The 21643-nt window shown below is 38.1% G+C and overlaps 1 protein-coding gene across 1 annotated transcript; it reads left to right on the forward strand.

The window, feature by feature from the left end:
* Positions 1–993: 993 nt before the first annotated feature.
* Positions 994–9298, forward strand: LOC139730999 (ubiquitin-conjugating enzyme E2 variant 2-like). The gene is made up of 4 exons (XM_071641870.1): positions 994–1153; positions 5194–5339; positions 7405–7530; positions 9158–9298. Exons 1-4 carry the CDS (start codon positions 1141–1143, stop codon positions 9296–9298), a joined length of 426 nt encoding a protein of 141 aa, XP_071497971.1. The 5' UTR covers positions 994–1140.
* The last annotated feature ends 12345 nt before the right edge of the window (positions 9299–21643 follow it).

Below are 21643 nucleotides of genomic sequence, written 5' to 3' on the forward strand. Positions count from 1 at the left end.
CGCACTCACATACACATATGTGTGCACATACACACACGCATACACATTTCTGATAAGAATGAATGTGATATAGGAAATTTATTCATTTATTTATTTATTCTTCATTTATTTATTTATCTATTTATCTATTTATCTATTTATTTATTTCACCAGGTAAAGAATAAAGGATACATATCATAAAACATTACAAACATGAAACAAAAACCAGAATGAACATGTCGTCCAACAAAGAGAATACATCCAAAAGAGAATGTCTTTTTAGTCGGTGATGGCATCTGTTGGATGACATGTGTTCCTTCAATTTGTAGAGCTTTGTGAATATCCCTGCAAGTAAAGGTCCTATTTAAATTGGTAAGGAATAAGGAATGAAGATGTACTGAACGAGAAAAGATAAATGTATCTAATTTGAAAACATGTTTTCTGCAGAATGCAGTTGCAAGCGTCATCAATACAAGGTACTTGTATCTCGTGGAATGTCACAGAGGTTTCAACTAAACCACTTTCTTCAATCCAGGTTTCAGGCAGTGTCTACTGGTAGACCCTATAGTTGGCTTATATACACACCCCTACAAAATTCTCATTCTTATTTTTGTCATATAAAAGTAACACTTTATTTCCCTAATTTTTCCTTCTCCTTTTCCCCCTTCTCTTCCTTCTTCTTCTCCTTTTTTTCTTACTTCGTTTTGTTAATCTCCATCATTTCTCTCTTCTTCTCTTTCTTCTCTTTCCTCTTCTTTTCCTTCTTCCTGCTTCTTCTATTTTTCTTCTTCTCCTAATCCTCCTCCCCTTCTTGCTTCTTCTTCTCCTTCTCCTTCTCCTTCTCTTCTTCTTCTTCTTTTCTTCATTCTTTTTTTTTTTCCTTCACCTTGAATATTGGTTTTATCTCCATCCATCTTCCAGTGTACATGGTTATTGCTGATAAGTTGAGAGGGCGCTATCATACTTCTGTTGCTACTTGTATCGCGATGATGAAGGAGTAGCGGTACGGTAATTGTACGTCGTGCTGCTGTCTGTGTGTAGTCCTCGCTGTGTCCAGCAAGTGTACGTGTGCATTAGTGTATAGAGACTCTGTGAACGTGAAGGCGGACAATTCTGAAGTGAAACGAAGATACTTGACGACGTGATAAGTGTTTTTCCAAAATGTCGGGAGGAGGTAAAGCATTGTTTTATTATCCGTTAGTTTCACAACGTCTGTATTAACTGCAAATGATAGTAAGTGTGATATATTTATGACCGGAGACGACAATTACGGGACACCGAGCGGGTCATGATTTACTCTGAACGTGTGTTAAAATACTGTTGCAATGTTGTGTTGTTCGGGTTGTGCCTATCGAATCCGTGCTGCATGCTGCTTTAAATTGTAGTTCAGTGGTGGTGGTGTGTATTTTACTCTAACTATTAAAGTTTATTTGTCAGTTAAATTACTAATACTAAATATATCTACTAACTAGAGTTCTAGTGGTAGTACTATAGTATAGGCCTAGATTTCTACTTTGATGGGATACCTGGATCAAGCGGATCAGGTCCCTGTTGCATAAAAAAACCCTTACTGCTGGACTTACCGCTCCTTTCTAGCGGTAAGTCTTCAAATTAGCGGTAAATTCTATAATCCTTGATGCTGATTGGCTGTGACACCTGATTTTGACGGTAGTTACCATTGAAATTCAATGACAATGGTAAGTTTTATGCAACGGGCCACAGGTCTAACTCTAACGCCCGTAACGGTTAGGGACCCAATTCAATTGTCTAACATTGTTAGAGTCTAACTTCTATAAAATAAGTGCAGTGAAAATTTATAGGATTGTAATGTTGTTTCCACCTTGTCTCGGCTCTGACTCTGAGTCTCAGTTGAGCTGGGCGTTGTAAACCCATCACCGTAATCAATCTGGGAAACCTGCTGATGAGGGGTGCTCCCGCTCATCAAGACCCCTCCGCCTCATGAGCATCCCGTCCATGCCCATGCTCATGAGACCCCCGGGCCGGGATGAACTGCTCATACTTGTGTCATGAGGCCCCTGGTTCACTTTTCATCCATCTCACATCTGACATATATTTTGTTGCAATTTTGCACAGTGATTTTTTGTTACACACACCACATGACCACTGCACTGTCCATGATTGAAAAGAAGAAAAAAATTCTGTCTGCGCTTTTTGACAGAAATCAAGTTTTTTAATCAACCGACGTGCAGCGACCCATCAAAACAAGGATGCCAGCGGGTCCCCTCAATGCAGGGCTGCTGCACCTATTGGCCTCATCCAGCTCGAAAGTTTTGGTGCTTTTTTTCTGCGGCTATCACCTCTCCACGCACGAATCAGCCTCGCTTGGATGAAGCTGAAGTCTGACATCATTTTACAAAGAATCGTAAAGAGAAAAACAAAGCCAGAACTAACCTCATCTTGTACATACTGGTACATTACAAATTACTATAATACCATTCCACACTGATGGAGTGGGTACCGGTACTCGAATTTGTCAGCAAACTAATGACTTTGTAGGTATTTAGGGTTCACTTTCTTGGTAAATTCTGCTGCACAAGCCTTTGGGTGCCTTTCGTGCATGCAAGCTGTGGGATTTTCAGAGCGAGCTTGCAGGGATGCCAAGTTCAAAAGAAATTTATGAGTGAGATTTTTATGACTCTGCATCTCGGCGAGCGGATGTGCGCGCAGCCTCCCCCCCCCCCCCCCCCCCTTCCTGGACTCCCACGGCAGGGAGCTTTTTCAATTTTTAGCTCTTAATGGTGCAATCAGGTGCATACTTAAGTGACTATTTTTTACTTATTTTGAAAGACGGAAGGAAAATATGCCTTCAATTGTAACTATCACTTTGAGTATCCTTGTAACCATCCTTTGAGCTATGCTCCTTATTATGTGCCCAAATTGCAGACTTTGACCAATGCGTGAGAAAAAATGGGTGCCATGCGTGAGATCGTGAGACGACCCCTAAATGCTTGAGTCTCACTCAGAATGCGTGAGACTTGGTAGCTCTGAGCTTGTGCACGCTGGTGAGGAGATTTCTGTAGGCCTACATAGCATTTTATTGAACTTGGGGCCTCATGAGCAGCTCGCCCCGTGGGCTTCATGAGCATGGCCAGGGTGCTCATGAGGTGGGGGAATCCTTGTGAGCAGGAGCACCCCTCATGAGTGGGTATCCTAGACTGTAATTAGGCCCTATGTAACTTATATTAGTATTACATACACAGCAGAGCAAGGCAGGTATAGAGTGGTCTGAGTGATACAGGGTCTAACTAGATTTTCTAGAAATTTTTTTAAGATAAATCTGCCTCTTGCTCGGTGGCCTCTTGTTAAAATCTGTTGATAAAGAGGCTCAATAATCAGGTACGAGAGTAATCTGCCCTCCTCTACCCTGAACACTTGCTTGCGAAACGATTAGTGTTTAACTGCTGGATGTAGATAAAGACTATTCGGCAGTGTGCTAGCGCGGAAGTAACATCTTTTTCAACATTTAATAGCGGTTAGGAAGTGTGAAATCCATGACCATAGTACCGTAGTAGACACCTACAGTGATTGTCAATAGGCGTTTTCACATCAGCCCGATAAAAATCCAAGCTCGAGATATTTTTCGCAGAAAATAGTCAGCAAAATAGTGCGCTATTTCGAAGCATGGGGCTGATGTGAAAACGCCTAATCAGTTGCAATGAAAATACCTCGACGGAAGAATTTCATGAATTTGAATACACCTGCAGTGACTTGAGAGAGGAGTGTGTTTTGTATGTTTAAAAATACACAGATTATAAAGGATAATACACTTCAGGCAAAATGACATAGTGTATCCAGGTAGAGGGTTGACACAATTTAGAATGTTGAAGATGAACCATGTATGACCCTGCATCACAAAACCAACAAAAAGTCGCCAGACATGCATTTTTAGTTAAGAACAAATTTTGGAAGAGCAGACTCAAAGCTTTGAAATGAGGTATAACTCAATTCAAATGGACTCTCCTAACCTATCTAAATATTGGAAAGAAAGGCCACACCCTGGAAAGTGTGAACTGAGAAAAAAAGGCTCTGAAGTATAGGGTCTATTAAAGCACTTAATCTTTACCAAGCTGTGCTAGCTGTGGGATGAATGGAACAAAAAACAGGATGTTGATCACCTGAGCAACAACAGTGAAGAGATTATCAGATTAAGCTGAAATTGAGCATGCTTCATTAACACATTTTGTAAATCCTTAATGCCAACTTCAATGCAGTAGCATCACTCTTTACAAAGTTATTGGAGCTGAAAGTGAAGAGAATGGACAATGTTTTAAAGAAATGAAAAGAAGGCTCTATGAGAAACACCTAACCACACTATTCCACCAACACGTGTTTGAGAAAAACTGCTGAAAACAGAAGTTCCTGTTTGTTTTATGATCCCAAACTTTAACATAATGTAGAAGAAGGGTTTGCTCTTTCAGAAAATATGAAAAACTCAAGATTGGTTAGGTTGACCATTTCACCCATTTTCAGTCCTCACACAAAATCAGTGCATGCGACTTTTTGTTCGTTTTGTGATGCACTGTCACATATACAAGCGTACACTGTATTTGTACACATACAGTACACATACAGTGTAAGTTGGGGAGTATCAGTCCAATAGAGTTTGTGAAAGAGTGGTTAGTTGTCAGGAAAGTACCTGGATAGACTGTGTATTTCTATTCAGGATGAGTGGCTACATGTAGCTATCTGTATGAATGTGAGTGAAGATAGAAGTACAAGACAGCTTTGTAATATTTCATAATTAAATAATAATTGTTTTAGTCAGGTGGTGGGAATGAACGTATACAATTGTACATATGATACAAATTGTACCTTAAAAAACAACAGTATAAACAAACAGTGATTGAAGGCCCAAAGGCCATCATTCTAAAGATTACTGTAAACACCATATATTTAGCGAGTCTAAATTTTTGCGTATCGGGACTTCCCGACGATTTAGCGAGTGATTGAATACGTGATCATGGAGTGCTCTACTGAACTGAAAAATGTATATGTGTGCGTCACATTCATATCGGGAGCAGAGTCATTATTTTCGTGTGTCTTTAATTTTGCGAAAAGCACCCGACTCGCAAAATTTGCGAAAATGAAAACCTTGTGAAATATTTGGCGTATACAGTGCCTTCTCCCTACATACTTGTAGTGAATCTTTATTGGACATTGCATGACTTGTTCTTGTTTCCTCCTTTCACCCAGATTTTGTTGTACCAAGAAACTTCCGCCTACTGGAAGAGCTGGAGGAAGGCCAGAAAGGAGGGGATGGTACCAGCAGCTGGGGGCTGCTCAATGATGACGACATGTCTCTCTCGGAGTGGACGGGCATGATCCTGGGACCACCAAGGGTAGGGACCTTGGTCCCGTTTTATGAAACTTGTTATCAGTGACAACTGCCACTTTCTGTGACAAATTTGCTCTTGGCCTATCAGATGCAAGGATTTCAGTAGCTTATAACAACTGTGACAACTTGTCAGTGATAACAAGTTTTATGAAATGGGGCCCTGGTATCTTGAGAATTATTTCGTTTTGGCATTAGTATGATTACCAACTCTCTTGGTACACTGCGAAGCAGTCCAAACACCGTCAGCTATCACCTCGGGTACGTTAGACTGTTTCAAAGATACTGTGTGTGTGTGTGTAATTCTTACTAATGCCCTCATTTATGTGCATTATTTATATAATTACATGATGGTAGGAAAATAGGAGGGATGTTGGTGTTGTATGTGTTGTATGGTGTTGTATGTGACTACATGTAGATATTCTATGGTGATAGTCTAAGCGTCTTGCTCAAAATTAACAGCATGCTGAAAATAGTTGTGCAAATATGTTTCATGCATAAAAGATCTGTAATTTTACTATTAGTCTGGCGAAAGATTCATCCTTTGACTGCAGCTCTCTCATCGTGGGTGAAGTATTCTACAACAACAAAAAAAGGGGGCAAGATAACATAGAGCAGCTAGAATCATAGAGCTTCCAGGGACTTGAGCCAGCCTGCAGCCTGAAGGAGCTTTATGTCTATTAAGTAATTTGTGCTTCATGCATACAACAGCCTTGCTCAATATCAAGATTGTATTGTCCCCGCTGAACGAGTTCGAGCAGGGGACTATGAAACGGGCTCCGTATGTGTGTGTCCGTGTGTGCGTCCGTGTGTGATCAAAATCTTCAATTTGCTACTTCTCTGTCATTTATGAGCCGATTTTGATTCTGTTTGCTTTATATGATAGCACTACGTGGGAGCTTTGAAACTTGTACACAGAATTTCAGTTGTGACCTTTGACCTCGACCTTTGACCTATATTGTACATTTTGCTACAAAATGCTACTCCTTCGCCATTTCTAACCCGATTTCGATTCCGTTTGCTTTATGTGATGGCACTAGTTGAGGGCTTCAAAACTTCTTCACAGAATTTTGACCTTTGACTCCTTTGACCTTTGACCTTGATTTTTTGACCTGTATTGTACATTTTGCTACAAAATGCTACTCCTTCGCCATTTCTAACCCGATTTCGTTTCCGTTTGCTTTATGTGATGGCACTAGGTGAGGGCTTCAAAACTTGTATACAGAATTTTGACCTTTGACTTCTTTGACCTTTGACCTTGATTTTTGACCTATATTGTACATTTTGCTACAAAATGCTACTCCTTCGCCATTTCTAACCCGATTTCGATCCTGTTTGCTTTATGTGATGGCACTAGGTGAGGGCTTCAAAACTGATACACAGAATTTTGACCTTTGACTTCTTTGACCTTTGCCCTTGATTTTTGACATATATTGTACAATGGCTACAAAATGCTACTCCTTCGCCATTTCTAACCCGATTTCGATTCCGTTTGCTTTATGTGATGGCACCAGGTGAGGGCTACAAAACTTCTACACAGAATTTTGACCTTTGACTTCTTTGACCTTTGACCTTGATTTTTGACCTGTATTGTACATTTTGCTACAAAATGCTACTTCCGGCGGGGACATATATTACGCACCGCGTAATTTCTACTTTTCCTTGTTTTTCATGAGACATGTCGAACATGAATCTTTCTGGACCACACTGGTCTGGTGTAGTGTAGCTTGGTTTTGTGTAGTGTGGTATAGTATCGTGTAGCATGGACTAAGGGGGTAATGCAGTGTAGTTTAGTATAATGCTTTTTAGGGTCATGTTGTGTTTAGTATTTGGTGTGACATAGTGCTCTTCAGTGATTGGTACCACGATTTGGGTTCTGTGTGCATGAAATGCAAACATTAAAGGTTCTAAATGATGACATTTCTCATAAATGTAATTGTTAGAGTATATTCACTTTCATCCAAAATTATATCTGTTTAGGGACTTCTGGCATTGGGTCAAAGAATCCGTTTCTTAAAAGTTCAGTTGATGATGATAATTTTTTTTCCCTCCGTCTTGCTTTGCCCCCACAGACTGTTTATGAGGGTAGGATTTACAACCTGGAGATACGATGTGGACCCAAATACCCAGACCACCCACCAACAGTTTGCTTCACAACACGTATCGCCATCTCTTGCGTCAATCCACAGACAGGGGAGGTATGTTAGCACATTCAGGCTCACTTTTGTGGCTAATTAGATGGATTTGCCATTTCGCACAATCCCAGTGGCAAGCTTTTCCTTACACTGATGTTGTGTCCACCATGAAAAGATGTTGAAATATACATAAAATGCCCATTGTTGCCCGAGATGTTATTCTTTGATATTGCTTTGGTTATTGTAGAACCTTGCTTGATTGCTTTTTCATAGAAATACTGGCCATCATTTTCACACAATTGAAATTGAAACAAAGTCAAAATGTTGTGTTCCTTCAATGGAAAATATGTAATGTTCCTTTAATGGAAAATATGTAATGATCCTTCTATGGCAGAAATGTTCAACATTTCAGCAATGTTTGTTGGCCTGAGAATACTCATATTCCAGTGAAGAAATTTCTAATGTTAACATTTTGTGATAGTTAGATCATGTGTAATTTCTGTGATAATCAAAGATTTCTGCAAAATCTTTAAGATCCAAACACAGAAGGGTTCTTTTCAGGTATTGTGATAATTTTGAATGAGGATATAGGTTCTTCAGTGTGCTATACCAAACTTGCAGTGTTATTATATAAAGAAACAAAGTGATCACAACAAAAAGATATATTTAAATGAGCATGAACTTTACAGCTATGTTGGGGCATCCAAATCAAGAAAGACATTAAAGGGACAGTGACACAGCATGCAGTCATAATAAAACACTTTGTGTCATATCTTTTTGCTCTCTCCTACAAGAGCATTGTGGATGTCATCACATTTCTATTTCTGTTAGTATGGATAATGACAATTTCCGGTCCTTGGTGTGACACTGGAAAGACTGCTAACTCTTTATGTGCCATGTTAGCACGCTCGACTCAGTTGATGGCGTACCAACTTCGCATATTTTGCTCAAACGCACAATCCCGCCCAAAACGATCTATAAATCGCCAAATGCTGCTGTACATTGAAAGCATTTCTCGCGATTCCATGCCTTTCATATGTAGCTTGCATTTTAAGTGGTGATTGACAATCAAGGGGTATTCCCTAGTGGATTTGCGAGAAAATTCTTAGTTTCCATTTCTGTTCTGTGTGCACAAGTCGTACACGCCTCTATGATAATCTAGGTACTGGTCATTTGAAAGAAAAGCAAGCATAGATTTGTCATACAATTTACATCAAAGCGAAGCTTGGCATATTCTCTACCATTTTGCTCATTACAAGTCCAGGGTTAACAAATTTTAAAGGTTACATAGATTTGAAAAGCAAAACGATTTCCTAAAGCATGGGTATGTTGCAATCTCAGAATATTAAAAGTTGCTCACAGGGAGTTTACATCATGGCACATAAAGAGTTAGATTAACTTCAGTAACATAACTAAGGCTGCTTTACATTCTATTACTTTTTATCTGTCTTCTTGAATTTTGTCTGTTCCCTCTATCTATCTACCTACATGTATCCATCTGTCTATCTATCTGTCTGTCTATCTATCTATCTATCTATCTATCTATCTATATATCTATCTATCTATCTATCTATCTATCTATCTATCTATCTATCTATCTATCTATCTATCTAATCTATTTATCTTTCTCATTCTCTGAAGGTGTCTCCCTATATGTCTCTGTCATTTTTTTTCTTGTGTGTATCAACAGGTGATACGGAACACTCTACCAAGTCTAGCACGATGGCAGAGGAGTTACACAATTAAGACCGTCTTACAAGACATCAAGCGTTGTATGACCACCAAAGAGAATGCAAAATTATCCCAACCTCCAGAGGGAAGCAGGTTTTAGCACCGTCACATCAATTATTATTAGTTTTTTTAGTCTTTTTTTCTCTCTATCTATCTTCCTCTCCTCTCACACTATCTATCTATTTATCTATCTATCTATCTATCTATCTATCTATCTGTCTATCTATCTATCTCTGTATCTATCAGTCTATCTATCTATCTATCTATCTATCTATCTATCTATCTATCTAGCTATCTATCTAGCTATCTATCTATCTACCGGTATCTATCTATTTCTTGCCCTCATGTTTCTTTCTCTCTGTAAGGAAGGAGGTTGTTATGAAGTTGGAGTCATAGTGTAAATATCATCTGGTATATGCTGAGAGCCATAACTCTGAGATGCTTGTAACCGGGTCTAGGGCAATTACCCCCTGGGCAATTACCCCGCACCCTTTCCCTGGCCCTAATGCTAATCCTAATCCTGAACCTAACCCTAACCCTATTCCAAGCTCCTAACCCTAAACCTAACCCTAACCCTAATCTGTACTCTAACCTTAGCACTAACCAGTATTTGGCCGGGGGGTAATTGCCCTCTGGGGGTAATTGCCCTGATACGCTTGTAACCATTCCCATTGATGATACCTCCCCCATCAGCCTGCATCATTTCATCGGTTCTCCTTCTGATGCTTCTCTCCCTCTCACACCCATCTCCTTCTATGTCTTTCTGTCTATTTCTCACCTTCTCTCTATCTCTCCCTTTCCATGTATTTCTCTAGGTCTGTCTCATCCTACCATGTATGTAATTTTTTGCCATCGCTGTTATATTTGATATTGTTGTAAGTCTCGGTTAATTTCCTGAGACAAAAACACTTGGGGTGTTTGCCAGCCCATAGGCTATCGTGACAGAATACTAATGAAAGTTTACATAATTGTACTCAGTTTTGAATGGTTTGGGCCCGAGCAGTGCATGAATAGCCCCAGTTGGTGAAAAGTTCTGACATGACAGCTAAGCTGTTGTTAATTCCATGTTTTCTCAGACACCAGACACACTTTGTCATGTACAGTTGTTTCATAATATTTCATATATTTATTCATTTATTAGATTCTTTCTCTTCCTGTTTTTATACGTCTTGGCTGACTCAGGCTAAATATGCAAGTGCGTACAGCAGAGAATTTTGCAGCACTGTTAGCTCATCATTTACACCGTAATTTGAGTACTCAGACTTCTCGTGCTACAATGTACAGTGTATCAATGTCTTCAGTACATACATTTTAATACAGTTTGCATGGGACTTGGCCAGTAACAAACAAACCAACCAAACAAAATTTAGCACTTTGTGATTGCAGCTTGGTTGGGTGCAGAGCTCCTGTGAGGTTTTGATTACCATGCATAGTGTGAGAGTACATTAGGTTTTTCTTTCTTCTTGATTGCATTATTCTGGATTGGATAAAGCACCGTCGATCAAGGCAATGGTTGTCTATCAGTGTGTCTGGCTTGACATATGTCGATCGTTGCATCGTAACCTTTGGACATTTGCAGTCAAATATGGTTAATTAAGCAGAACTTGGTACATGTATATTGAAGTGCGATCATACAGAGATGAGGAGACTAAATTTTGGAGTCCTTGTTGGGTGAACGGAGTGCACTGGTCTCAGGGAACGTCTTAAATGTCACACTTTTTACGACCAGTTCAATCAGTATTTGGTGCAGGGGTAATTAAGAAAGGTTAAACTTTGAACAAATCCAACTAAGGAGAAAAAGATTAAGCTCAGAGTCTCCAGTTTCCTTGTATGGGAATCTATCAAATGCTTTGGGAAAGATAGTCAAAGGATTCAGTGCCGTAGTGGTTTGAATGTTTTCTTTTAGGAGGGGGTGTGCAAATTCACAGAGATTATTTGTTGCTTTTTGCATCCAAATGCAGGGTGTGGGGTTAAAAAGTCAAATGTTCAGATTGTTTTGTCCAGAAGATGATACAACATGTTCAGTGAGTGGAGATACATCTTTTATTTTTCTGGTAAAAATTCTAAATGTAATATTGAGATTGGTGACTTTTTGGATCATAGGTCAAAGGTCAAGTTGCAATATTTGACAGTCTTTGTGTCATTACCTTCATAGAGAAAATAAAGCACAATGTTTAGGTCACACTTTATTAGGAAAGTACATTGTAAAGGTTTAAAACTAGACACATGAATAAGAGACATAATATGAAGTACCATGTCAAATATGTGGAGTTTCTGGTATCTTGTGGGAAGAGGTTAGGGCATGTAATTTGCAGGTTTGGAAAACATTAGTCCACACTTACAGTGTTATATCATGTCACATGTATGAGACTGGGCAAATACTGTTGCTCTTGTGGGTGAGGAATGTATTGTAGCATGTACAAATTTATTAGCCCACTCCTTTTTCTTTCTTTTTTTTGTCTGTGTGTGTTTACAGATGTATAACTCAAACTAATGTGATAGGGTGAAGTTTTTTGTGTGATGTGCATACATACACAAATTATTAAAGTCATTGCAACTTGCTGATTGTAGAAAAGTTTAATTATTTTCAAGTGAAAAACCTATTTTGCGCATGAGCAGAAGAGTACAAAGAGATGATTTGTACTCTGGAGGATCTTGATACTGTTTCTGTAACCCACAGAAGGTTTGAGAATTCTACGTCTTGATTGAAACATGCCATCAAACTGTGTGCCATTCGGTGATGCACTCGTAAATAGCGTTGGTAAGGGGAAAAGGATGAAAGAGACAAAGGTTTTGGAGAATCCCTACCTCTAGCATGTACATGTAGATGTGCTACAACCAGGATGTAAATGTATTATTTTTGGAGCAGACCTGCATTTGAAATGGTCTTTCAAAATTATTATTATATGTGTTATTCTTTCTTTTATCATTGGTTTAATGTATGCCATATTTACCTGTTCTAACTTTGACTTTAAGATGCCCATATATTTATTAGAAAGGCACACAGTAATGTAGACTAAAGTAGCATAAACATGTCTGTTTCGAATGTGATTTTTGCCATGGCTGCCATGTTGGACATACTTTTTTTTTTCTGTGTTTAGAATATGGCCTGGGTCTGAAGAGTACAGACTAATCATTGTTTCTTAAGTTTTATCATTTTTAAGAAAGAGGGAGTGTGAGAATGTGTGTGTGTGTATTCAGAAGAAAGATGCTTAGTTTTCTGTTATCAGCCTGTAGTGTGTAAATTCAAAGAAGAATGTATAAAAATCACATACATTTGTACCAGCTCTGGACATTTTGGATATAGCACACCATGTCCCGTGTCTGGTGTATGAATTTCAGCTGCTGCACTGGTTCTGTTTGTTTTGTGAGCGCAAAATTGTCTACTACAGTGGAACCTTGTTATAATGAGGTCAGACATAGCCAAGATACCTGGTATAACGAGGGCATTTTGCAGGAGGCATTCCATTTATATTCTCCTGGGTATATCCCGGATATAACGAGAAAAGTTCAGTGGTATGAAGCGGCTCCTGAAAATGGGGTTCCCTGTAGTCGTATATTGCATTATAGATGTGAGCATTTTTATTTTTTCCTGACACTTTCTTATCAAATGCTTGCTATGGACTTGCATCTAAGCAACCTCGATCAAATGCCAATTCTTGTCTCTGCTCATCATAAACATCAAGCCCCCCCCCCCCCCATTGTGTCAATGCATATCGAGAATGTTAATCAACATAGTCGCATTTTTCTTAAGTCATCTGTACTTCAGTTGGTCTGATATATGCACACTTACAAACTGTAATTATGTGTATCATACGTGTAAGCATGAATTTCTAGTTAAAAAAAAAAAAAAAAAAGAGCTACTTTGGTACCACATGAACTTCTATAGGCAACTGGATGTTAATCATTACTATGTACTCTATATCTCGATCAGAAATGTAGAACTGATAGCTGTAAAAACATGGGGCGGATGCATAGATACTCTCAGACATTTTCAAAGACTTGTTCGTTCCACAAATCCTCCAGGATAAAATGTTGTTATAAGGAGTGTGAAGTTGAAACTTGCTATGGCATGTAAAGTAGCAAACATGATGCAAGTATGTAAGCTGTCGGCAGACCGAGTACGCCTACTACTTGCAAGTAATGCCTGACATTTAACATGAAAAAGCTTGGTTGTGCTCATTGTACTTATTTGTGTCTATTTAAACGCTCACTCATTGTAATCTATATAATATGGGAAGCTTTGTTTAAGTACTTTGAGTTAAAAATCTATTGGAAAAGAGACAAATTGCAAAACGGATTGCATTTGCAGCAAGAATGTTCGTTCAGTATCCATGTGCGAATGACAGCTATCAATTCAAGCAATGCATGCTGTCAGAACCACACAATTATGATTTGATCATGTCCGTGTTGTTATCTTGAGAATTTCATTTGATACATACTTTAGAAACAACACCCAAAATCAAACCAATCAAAGTATATATGGTTGCAAAGTAATTCTCTTGTATTTGTTAAGGACCTAGACATAAACATATTCTTGGAGAAATCTTTAGTGTGTGTGTTGTTTTTTTTTGTGTGTGTATGTGTGTATGTTTGGGTTTCTGTTGTTAAACACCAGAGACTGATGGCGGCCCATCAGCATTTGTAAATTAAACAACTACAGAACAGTTGTGAAGGGGCATTGTTGAGACTGAAATACCACTATGGCATTCTGTAATGGTCCCAGTTTTTACTCAAGGGGTGTCTGTAATCATCAAGCCATGGCCAACCGGTGAATGTGAGTTTGATCTGGCTGACACTCTTTGTAAAACCTCTTCTCTCTCATCTGTGTGTTGCAGCTCAGACTCAAATTTAGCAGTATCATTTTTCCTTTTCTTTCACAAGGCCAAGGTACTCTGGAAAAGAACTTTGTAGTTGATTGTAAGGTTGTTTACAACGCTGTTTCCACACTTCTACTCCAGGGTATCCTGCGGTAAAGAATTTCACGATCAAATGCAAGACTGTATTGTACGTTGCCCTGGTCACTGTGATTTTTTTTTAATTTTTTGATATATACTCCCTCTTCTGACATTGAATTGCTCATGGTTATGTGTATTGGTATTTATCTCATTCAATGTATCATCTTGAGGGATTAAAAAAAAAGGAGAAGAAAATATACAAAAAAAAAAAGAAGAAAAACATTCTGCAAGATTCTCAGAAAGTGTATGTGCGATACGGTAGAGTCACTGTATTCTAGGAACATCGCATGGTTGTGATGTGAAGTGCTAGTTTTGTGTCTATAAACTAGGGAAATGAAACTGCAACTAATAAAAGGCTTGTAATGAATCATACTCGCTTGCAATTTTTGAAGGTACACGTATTACAATTCTTCCCCTGACTGCAAAACTTGCATTCATTACTGGCAAGTGCAGGATATGTCAAACTGTTGGAGACCATTAAAAGTACTTTGTTATAATGAGATCATGTGTCACATAGCTTATGTTTGCATTTCAAGTGTATTAGTATTATTATGTGTAGCAATATATAAACATGTATGTTTATATATTTGATTATGTACAGTCAACCTCCCATAAATTGAATCAGTTGGGACTGAAGAAAATGGTTTGACTCGCACAAATTTTGAGAGTATGGGTATAAGAAGAGGAAATACATAAGGAAATATCAGAAATGTTATTTTGCCTCCGAGTTATTCCCAAAGCGATATTCAGCCAATCTGACATCAAAGTATGCGAGTTTAATGGTATATATATATATATATATATATATATATATATATATATATATATAAACATGTTGCGAATTCACTTATTGGCTCCAATGTAACGAAGAATAAACCGGAAATGCAATATTTCGCCAATATGTAAGAAAGAATGAGTTTATTGAGCAACTCAAATTTTCGGCGGCTTCCATCCACCTTCTTCCGCGTCGAGACTCCTGAAGAAGGTGGATGGAAGCCACCGAAAATTTGAGTTGCTCAATAAACTCATTCTTTCTTATATATTGGCGAAATATTGCATTACCGGTTTATTCTTCGTTTTATATATATATATATATATATATATATATATAGATATATAGATATACATATATATGATATACATGAATATATACATATATGTATATATATATATATATATATATATATATATATATATATACGTATACACAAACACACACCATTTTCTCTCTTTTGTCATATCTCAAATATACGGATTGCTTTCTTGTTTTGTTATTCTTAATACTTATATACAGCATGAAATGTCGTATATTAAGGCATACTGTGAACATGGACATTTTCGCTGTGAGGAAATCTTTGTACATTTAGCACAACCAAAAATGCACGAAAATAAAAGCATGTGCATATTTTTGCTTGCCATATGTTCCAGTAATTAATGTCATGATTAGGTGGAATTACAACATGCTAAATTCATCTTGCCCAGCAGAGCGTGAAAAATTACTCGTGCGAAAATATCCATGTTTAGAGGACATGTATCTTTCAAACACATTGTGATAACATTTCTTCGCATGCACCCTTTTTACACAGAAAGGGGCACATGTACTGGTTGACTTCTGGATGTACATGAGCAAACATTGATGCACACAGAAGTGATGTTTAAGTTAAAATACATGTACGTACTATAAGAATGGATATTTTTGCGAAGTAATTTTTTTGCGCTTGGCTAGGTAAGATAAATTTCGGGTACAGTACTCTCCGCATAATCAGGTAGGCTCATGCAGAGCATTTCTTACCCGATTAAGAGGAGTACCCGATTAACAGAAGAACACGTCTCATTCACAGTATTGACACCCACAATGTGAATTTACTTGCATTCTACACTGCACCAAACACCTACACTGTATGCTTAACACGTCTGCTTGCATGGCACATTACATAACTTATACTTGCTATGTCACGAGCAATAATTTATACTCTTTTTATGGGGTTACTTTTCGAGAAGTGACTGGGGAAAAGCAAAATTATGGAGCTGGTGCATGGCCTGATTTTCGTTGCAAACTTCTCGTATCGTGAATATTGTTGCGGAGCAAGGGAGGAGCGCAAGTGTGTTCAACTCCTGTCTGTCTATGCTATTGTGATCAGTGCCAGCTACATGTGTAATGTTCGTTTTCGTGTGGCAAGTTGGTACGTGTACACGCGTTTTCAAGTTTAATCACTCCCCAAATGATCGGTCTTCTTTGCAAAATATTAGCAGAGAATGCGATTAGCCGTGGAAAATTTGACATGCATGATTTTTTTAAGTGTTATATAAATCTGCCATACAATGTGGGTAGAAATTAGATTAGCAAAAAAATATTTACCCATTTATGCCGAGAGGCAACCCGATTATCAGGTAATTTTAATGTGCATTGGAAGTGACTCTGACATTACTACCCAATTAAACGGAGTACCCGTTTAAGCGATACCCGATTACGCGGAGAGTACTGTATTTTCAATTCCTTGGAATCAGGACAGTTAATAGCGTTACATAAAACAAGCAAAAATATTTGTGTGCTTTTATTCTCAAGGTAGTTCCTGGTTTTGCAAAAATTTCAACACCGCAAAAATTTTCAACTTTTACAGTACTTTGAAGTTTCAGGAGCATTGTGTTGATGTTTGTATGTGTGCATCTTTCCACTTCCTCGACGAGATAAAAGGGATGGCATAGTTTGGTTGAAATGGGGGAGGGGGTTCAGATTTTATTTTTTGTGAGATAATTGAAAACCACTTATGAAATATGAAAGAGCATACAATTCTAAGAGGAATTCAAAGTTAATTTGATGAAAATTGGTTTTGAAATGGCCGAGATATGCAAAAAAAAATTAGAAATGTCGCTATGGCGACTGATGCCTTCGCCATAATGCATGATTCTCCCAATAGGAGTACTGTAAAAGTGGTTTCTTTCGCGGTGGTTTTATTTTTGCGCTTTTCGCGCTTTGAGGTTGAACTGCGAATTTAACATCACGCGAAAATGTTTTGAACTCGTCGCTTGTACAACGCTATCATTACCAACCGCGAATTTAAACACACGCAAAAAAGTCTACACCGATGGAAACCGAGAAAGTTTCTGTACGCGAAAGAAACCACTTTTACAGTATAGTACAACATGTCTTCACAATGTGTGATCCATGAGTTTCACATAACTAGCAAAATATTGAAATGACAGGTTTGTCAGAAATGTCTTACCTGGGTTTGCTATAATCTTCTAAGAGTGCAGGAACACATATTTGGGGAATTGAGAATTTTTACTTGAATTCTGATGGACCTTTTTATAAGTTTATGCATTGAGTACTTTCCTAGGTATGAAGAAAGAGTGTAATGACGGTACAAAATAGATTTTTTTTTTTTTTTTTTTTTTTTTGGGGGGGGGGCATTGAATCCTGGCCTTTGACCATTAACCTCTGACCTTTGACCTTCTGGCTGGAAATTTCCTGGAGAATCTCCATTAGGTTATGCATGGCTCGACACTAACTTTTTTGTTTGGTGGCCCGATGGGGCCACAAAAATCCTAAATTTCAAATTTTTGGTGGCCCGAGAGAAAAATTTGGTGTCCCGAAAAAAAACCCAATAAAAAACATTAAAAGTCCTTTTTTTTAATGAGTCAAATATTTAAGATTTATGATAGTAAGAATGTATCTACTCATAAATAAACTTCAACAAACTTGCAACACTCACTCTGAGGCATTCATTCAGTCCTTTTCATCCATCCTTTGAACAAATTTAACTGCTAATTTCCGGCGCAAAAAGTTACAAATTTATTGACATACTTTTCAAAAAATTTTGGTGGCCCGAGGCGGGCCACCAAATTTGCCCTTTTTTAAAATTTGGTGGCCCGACTTTCATTTTTGGTGGCCCCGGGCCACCGGGCCACCGTTAGTGTCGAGCCCTGGGTTATGCATGTATTAAGTTTTGAAACTAATAATGCAAGCATTGCATATATGTGACGTGTACTAGTATATGAGGGAAAGAGTAAAATTTTGAGAAGTTGACCTTGACCTTTGACCCCTGACTATTGACTCATGACCCCTAAATTCCCTAGATAATCCCTGCCAGTCAGTACATGCGTATGTACCAAGTTCCACAAAGATATATTGAAACATTTGCGAGAAAAGTGATATTGCAATATTTTCACCTAACCTTTGACCTTTTGACCTTTGACCTTATGACATGAAACTCTCTCTGGAGAATCTTTACGCAGTAGTACATGTCCACACCAAGTTTCAAGAAAGTACCTTTGGGTATTGCATAGATATGGGGGAAATTGCAACATTTGTAGCAATTGACCTTGACTTTTTGACCTTTGATCTCTTGCCAATGTCACTAAAATCTACTCAACTAATTGTCCCATCATACATCATCCTTGGACGAAGTTTGAAGAAAGCTGCTTCATCCAGTTTTGAGTTATCACGTAAACAGATAAATTTTAGGATTTGACCTTGATCTTTGACCTTTGACCTCTGTCCAATTTCACTGACAAACTAATCAAGTAATTGTCCCATCAAACATCATCCTCCAACAAAGTTTGGTGAAATAAACTGGCTCCATCCAGTCTTGAGTTATTGCATAAACAGATACAATTTCATGATTTGACCTTCACCTTTGACCTTTAGCCAATTTCACCCAAAATCTAATCAAATAATTGCCCCATCATACTTCATACTCGGACCAAGTTTGGTAAAATTCCAGTCAATATTACTCAAGTTATCGCGTAAATGAAAGCGGACGGACGTACGGACGGACAACCCGAAAACATAATGCCTCCGGCACCACTTCGTGGCGGAGGCATAAAAAAAAAAAAACAATGTAAAACAAAGTGGTCCTAATAAAGTGGCGCATCCCACCTTTCATTGGGACCTCTTTGTTATGGGATATCTCCGCCATTTCAAAACCTATTTTCATCACATAAACTTTGATTTCCTCTAATACTATCATTAATATGAGGCATTTCTGCTGCAAGAATTAAATGTGTTGTGCTCGATGGATTATACTGCATCATTATCACCCTTCTTCTAGGAGTATCTGCCAATTTTTCAAATACAGCTGTATTGCACCGTACAAAGTAGAAAGCTATAACACTTGTAGCATATCCTTTGCAGACTTATGCACAAGCACTACAGAACTATGCAATGAAATGCTAGACCCCATTAGTTACATGTAACATAAAACATGCAGATTCACTGCCCAGTTTTTTAGCATTTGAATTTTTCAACAATATTGCAAATAATCAGATGAAATTTTGAGGAATATGGCACATTGTAAATTTGACAATTATACTGCCTTCATAACAACACTGCACTCTGCATCAACTTGCGTAATATGGACCTAGCTCCAGCAACATACTGTCTTCCATCAAGGCAAACCATTGTCATGTCAACAATGTATAAAAAAGGTCATAACCATTCAAATGCTCTCAACCGTAGCACGTATAAAGGGAACACCTAGGAAATGATGAAAACACACAAGTATCCCACATTACACACTTCATTTGACAATAGAAAGATCTCACATTTATTCTCTCTTCTGTTTTTAGTTGTCATATTTCTCACAACCTGCAAGAGATTCATAACTGACAAACTGCTATTGATACCATGCTGCAATATAAAGATAATAATCAATATTTGTGATTTCATCTACAGTAATAGTTCAATAACTAGAACTGATGACACCCATACATCATACACCTACATACACATACACACACACACACACACACACACACACATACACCTCTTTATTAAAGGCCTTCAATGCGAACCTATCCAGGGTTGCTGTCTTCACAATTGGGGCATGGACAACATCACGCAAAGCATATCATCACTGGGGTGACAAGACCTTGTATCTACAATTTTGGTGAAAATGACTTTTTTGGATTAATGGTCAGATAATCGGTTAAGTGATGTCCTGTCCAAATCCTAGATGTCTTACCCCCAAAATGAAGCCACCACGGCATGTCAAAGGAATGTCTATCCCATTGGATATGGTGCTTTGGCTGCCATGTTTTTTTGCTCTCCTGAACATTGACATTTTGTAGATACAAGGTCTTGTAGCATTGTATTCTTAGCATATCTGTTCTACCCCTCACAAGCATAAAAACTCATCTGGTACATGTATTTGTATGTTTGCGGGAGTCTAACAAGCCTTGTCATTGTCATTCAGACCACAGACATCCTATTCCCGAGACAGTGTGTGTGTGGTTTGAATTACATGCACTCCTGGAGTGGTTCACATTAGAAGACTTTAAGCATACACACTAACACCCACCCATACACACACACACACACACACACACACATATACTGACAAGCCCATACACACACATTAACACACACTATGTTATGCATTAGTCATGTGATCATGAGAATAAATCAGGTGGTATCATAAATGACTAAAAAAAGGGGGCACAAACAAAAGCTGTTTTAGTTGGTGCAATACCAATAGAAGAGAAAGAGGAAAAATAATTATTTTAGTCTTCTACAGAGGGGTCAAGTGGAATAAGATTGTATTCTAAAATCATATGAATAGGCTAATATTGCATTCTCAGTTCACGATCAAATCTCCTGTGTAAGCAACACAGTTATACTTGGAAGTCATACATGAGAAGACACAGCAAGCTTTCATTGGCTGCCGCTTACCCCACACGAATGGCAACCAAATACAAAGCTGCGTCTGGTAAAAGCTACGCTTTATCACACTGATGCTATGCAAGTGAAGTTGTGCAAAAAAACAAAAAAAAAAATCAATGTACAATGAAATAAGAACAAAAAGAAAGGAAAATATATACATCTGATCTCAACACATCTACCAGTAAATAAGAGCACGCTTTTTCACAAATAAAAAAAAAAATTGCCACACACCATTGCAAGTTGGATAGAGAATTTCACCCCCTCCTCTTCCCTTTCCGGCAAAGCTTATGCAGGGCATGACAATAGCATCGGCCCAGCGGCCCAGGGCCACTGAAAGTTGAATGCTGGGCGACCAAATTAAAAAAAAAAGGCCATCTTTTGGTGGCCTGATTGGGCGAATAAAATCTAAAATGAATGAGTACATTTTCTTTAATTTTGGGCCACTACATTTTTTTCTCGTGCCACCAAATTTCAAATTCACAGATTTTAGTGTCCCAAACGGGCCACCAGAGTAAAGAGTTAGAGTGAAGTCCTGGTTTATGCCTTGTGTACACCATTTAAAATAGAAAAGCAAAACCTATATTACTAGCGATTAAAGTGATTAATGGGGGAAAAAGTCATATACATGATGATTTGTTTGAGGTTATTTCTGTACATATTCTATGTTTTCAACAAAACATTAACAACAAAACATTAACAGAAGGGAGGAAAGTTTAAAGAGGACTAGGTATTACAACATTAAAGTCTTTTAAATCCTAGATGAAGGCAATGCTCAAAGCAAAATTATGCAGTGCATTGTGGGAAAAAATAAAAGAGATTACACACA

The sequence above is a fragment of the Diadema antillarum genome, unplaced genomic scaffold (assembly GCF_040938485.1).
Source record: "Diadema antillarum isolate AM-2024a unplaced genomic scaffold, OU_Dant_1.0 seq00000348_RagTag, whole genome shotgun sequence".
NCBI lineage: Eukaryota > Metazoa > Echinodermata > Echinoidea > Diadematoida > Diadematidae > Diadema > Diadema antillarum.